The sequence below is a fragment of the Phytophthora infestans genome, genomic scaffold (assembly GCF_000142945.1).
Source record: "Phytophthora infestans T30-4 supercont1.86 genomic scaffold, whole genome shotgun sequence".
Taxonomy (NCBI): domain Eukaryota; phylum Oomycota; class Peronosporomycetes; order Peronosporales; family Peronosporaceae; genus Phytophthora; species Phytophthora infestans.
This window is the reverse complement of record NW_003303673.1, coordinates 318097-322480: the sequence shown is the minus strand read 5'-3', so window position 1 is coordinate 322480 and position 4384 is coordinate 318097. Positions and strand designations below refer to the sequence as shown.

Here is a 4384-nt window from a genome sequence, read left to right as displayed (position 1 = left end):
GATGCTGCACTTTGACCCCGGTACACACACAGAGAACTTTGTACGACTGCTTCAGCGATTACTATACGCACTTCGACTTACTTTCTTACAACAGAAGATGCCTCCAGTGACGCTCCCACCTGATTGCCATTGGCGAGAGTTCTTCCCAGACGAGAGTGATATTTATCTGCACGACCAAAACCAGAACGAAGAGAAGACAAGGCTCTCTAAACGTATACGGTCCGGATGGGATTCTGGCAAATCCGCAGTCCAACCAAACATTTCTTGGGCCTCTCTACAGTTCATCTGGTCTTCATCCCTTCGAATTGCTCAAACATTGGCTCAGTCGACGAAGCCCGTGATGCTCAACATGCAGTAGCTGTGCGAAGGCGACATCTTTCTCCTTCACGCGCTGCACCTTCAAATGCCACTGCGAAAGCAGTACGAAACATCTATCGAGTCTTCATCCGGCTCGTAGATCATTTCCTGGATACGATTCAGCGACGCCAATTCCGACTTGCGAGTTCCAGACAAGATGACACGACTGACCTTTGATTCCAGCGCTTCAGTGGCTAACGAATTCGCGGCAGCGTTGTATTCTCGTACAACGTGAAGATATTTAACTGATTGAAGCTTGGCCGCGAGTTCCTTGTGAGTATTCAACAGCGCTAGCAAAGTTTTCTTCCTGCGTGCGATCACCCCTAGGGATTGTTGAATCGCGAGCCTTGAGTCACCAACGATGACTAAATCCTTGGCACCGTGCGCAATAGCAGGCTTGACACCGTTTATCATACCTGTATACATTCACCGTGGTGGCCGAGAGGCAAGCGTTTGCAGCAATCACTATCTTCCACTCAGGAAAGTTCCACAGCACCCATTAACAACTCCCGTAGCCACCGTACTTCTCTGGCTTCGCTGATCCGTCAAAAGACATGACGAATCCGCTGTAATTACGGGGAAGCCTGGCGTACAGCAACGCGGGGTCCATTCGAATAGTCGGAGAACCCTTGTTTGGAGGTGCCACCGGCGCGAGTGAGTATTCCAGGTCGACGAAGCTCGTGATGCTTGACTGCAGTAGCTGCGCGAAGGCGACATCTTCTCCTTCACGCGCTGCTCCTTCAAACGCCACTGCGAAGCAGTACGGCGAGCTGGACCGCGCGTCCGAAGAGAGACTTCGACTTGTGCACCCACTCTAACGTCGAAAATCGTGTATAGACATGTAGCGTCTTTCCTGCCAGCTGGGACGTAACAGATCTTCAAACAGCAGAAGTAACGCCAAATCTTCCTTTCTTGGAAGGATAGTAGTTCATCTCGGTCTCCTTGTGAGCACACGACCGAGGAACCGTACGGGGTGTAACTTGCCTTCGTGTTCTTGCATTAGCGTAGTGCTCAACGCCCATTCACTCGCAAAGAACATGCCGTGGACCTCCTTCGACCGGTCGAAGTGCCTTAGGATGGGTGAATGTGAAACACTCGTCTTCAATTTTTCGAAGGAACGACGTGCCACTGAAATACCACCTTCAACGGCAAAGTCTTCATCTTTAAGCTGGTACAGCGCCGCACCGTAGACCGTGAAGTCTTGAATGAAGCGGCTGTAGTAATTAACCGCTTTAAGAAACGACTGCATGCCCTTCTTACTCGTAGGAAGCGAAAGCTCGGTGATGGCCGCAAGCTTCTTTGGATCAGCCCTGATACCTTCTGACGAAATTTTAGGCGACAGAAAGTCCACCTTGGAATGGCAGACGATGCTTTTTGGTGAAGCTAATGCTGACCCGACACTGTGTAAATCTTGCCACCAATCGGTCCAGCGTCGCCAGGCAACTGTCGAAATCCTCGCCACCGAAGCAAATATCATCCACAAACGACCGTCGACCAAACACGGGACACGGGTACCAGCGATGATTCATCTGGCTCCCCGTTCGTAAACATGTCAGCGACGGGGCTGTTGACGAGTTGTAGTACAGGGTCGGTCTCCACCGGTGCTTCGCGGTCTGCCGCGAACTTCGTTTTAAACGAACCCTCGGCGCTTCGCCCACGACGTTCCTTGGCTTGTTCTTCAGCTAAACGCATCTTTTCCGAGTATTCAAAACCAACCTTCTTTAGATTGAACGAAACCTCAGGGTGCGCTGTCAATCATACGCTGGTAGATCATCGGTGCGTTCTTTAACCCGAAGGGCATGCGTAACCACTCGAAGTGTCCGAGTGTGCAGACAAACGCCGACATTTTATGTGCTCGCAAGGTCATCATGACCACCCAGAAGCCGCTTGCTGCATCCAGCGAGCAGAACCATGGTGCAATTCAAGCACTCCCAGTCGGGCAAATAGGCAACAATAAGCCGTCACGTAAAACCTCCCGATAGTAATCGGCCAATACACAAAGTTTCTTGGCCTTGCCGGATGAACCCTCGCTACAGAGCTTCGAGTTCACCGACAGGCATAAGACACTCAAACAAGCTTGACCTGACGCTTACCTTGAAGCCAGACGGCGCTCTGTGTGCTTGAGTGGAAATTCTGTTCTGTATTTAAGCTTACCCTTCCGGGTCTATTCCTAATAAGAAGTCCTAATCAAGTTTACAAATATCAAGTGAACAATGATCCGTTATGGATCTTCTTGCATGCCAAGCGTCGTCTGCACCGTCGCATGAGTATCTTTAACGGTCCGCGCCCTGTCCCAGACGGTGAACGTGCTTCCAAAGGGTCGCTAAATCTTCCGCGAACTCATCCCAACCGCCACCGAGGGTTCGTATCGTAGATGGTCCGCTGAATGTGAATCAATTGTTAATAATCAGGACAGCCTGGATTCAGTGACATATGAGCCGTATCCAATATCCGTCGAGCGTTCGGTAGTGACGCCGTCGAGTCCCTTGCACCTTGGCGTCACCGTACATCACATGACCGAGGGTTCGTAGCTTGAACATCTTGGGCGGTGTCACGTAATTTGTCGACGGGTGATAATCCGCAACTACGGAAAAATCACTATACCACAACTGCCTCTGTCGCAATGGAAGCCACGATACTGATGCCCGTTGTGACATTTTTTCATTCTCCAATTCACCATTCAGTCACCGTATGTCCAAGCGTTTGAATCGAGCCGTGTTCCGACGCGTTTCATCGTCTCAATCCTCGCCGACGTCGCGAGCGTGAACAGCTGGAGGTACGTCAGCTCATTCTTCTCTTGAATCATCGGCGCCTTGCTCATCGACTAATTCTGAGTCAGCACAAAATGAACGCTGCATGCATAAAAACATTACAATTCGAATATTTTCGAGCTTTCATTGAGTTTTGTGTGAGAAGTGAGCAGTTTTTAGCCGCTTACAAGCTCAAATAGGCAGTACAAGCGGGTAAGAACTTCTTACTAAGAAGTGCAACCTGGACACACCATTACTATCATGTGAGCTCAGAATTGGTCCGTGATATCGACTAAAGTTAACATATTGTGAAGCGTTTGTATAAATGTTATTTGAGGTGCAGGTGGAAGGTGAATGATAGCTAATAATAATATTAATAAAAAAATTGCATCATGAATATTGATGCAAGATCATTAGAGCAATTACTTTAATCGGGCAATATGATGCTAACCCAGATTAATATAATTAAAAAAAGGATTTAGGCACAAAGGGGTTCAGCAGGGTTTTCAATAATTATCCCACCAAAGTGCAGCGGAGGCCAAAGCTAATGTAGCGGCGGCGCTTGGCTAGTAATAACTAATGCCAATTTGGTCTGCTACTTTTGCCAAGCGACCGACTTCCTGGCAACGCTGCTGTACTATGGGAGCAGCACAACTTCTTCTGTCGATATTGGTGCAACTATGTTTGTACCCCACCTGGCCTGTGCTGGCCAAGGAAGTCTTTACAGGCAAAGCCACGACGTACGGCCTCGAACCAGCCCTCGGAGAGACTGAAGCGCGCGTATGGCACCGTACGGCCTCAATTCCTCGTATTTTGGGGCGATGACCTGTGATCAGTATTACGAGTCGTCCAGGTGCAATCGCTGCTTGTCCATCATAGGCGAAAGCGTCACAGTCGCGGCCTTTGTGGCAGACTTGTGCTACGAATGCGACCACGGCACTCTCGATCTGAACACAGCGTTGTGGTACACTGTGGTGTTGGAATTCCCACGTACTACATAGTATTACGTATCGAAGGTCCCTAGTGGAGTCTGGTCAGATCATGAATGCATGGTAGTTTTACAAAGCAGAGTTTCAGACTGCAGCAGAACCGCATGAATCCATGGCAGTGCTTTTTTTATTCAAGACTGTCGATGACAAGATTCATGACGATGCGCAGATCGACACGAGCTTCTGGGTTCACGCCAGGTGGAAGAGCTGCATTCGGGGGGATCGATAATATTCTGCGCATGTCGAAGGAGACATTGACAGCTGGGTGAGATCTGGTGCGTCGTCGAA

At 49.5% G+C, this 4384-nt stretch overlaps 1 protein-coding gene across 1 annotated transcript; it reads left to right on the top strand.

The window, feature by feature from the left end:
* Window positions 1-3702: 3702 nt before the first annotated feature.
* PITG_18900 (uncharacterized protein) lies at window positions 3703-4261 on the top strand (the record flags this gene model as incomplete). Its single annotated transcript, XM_002997132.1, has 1 exon — window positions 3703-4261. The coding sequence occupies one exon, from the start codon at window positions 3747-3749 to the stop codon at window positions 3930-3932; it is 186 nt and encodes a 61-aa protein (XP_002997178.1).
* Between the last annotated feature and the right edge of the window lie 123 nt (window positions 4262-4384).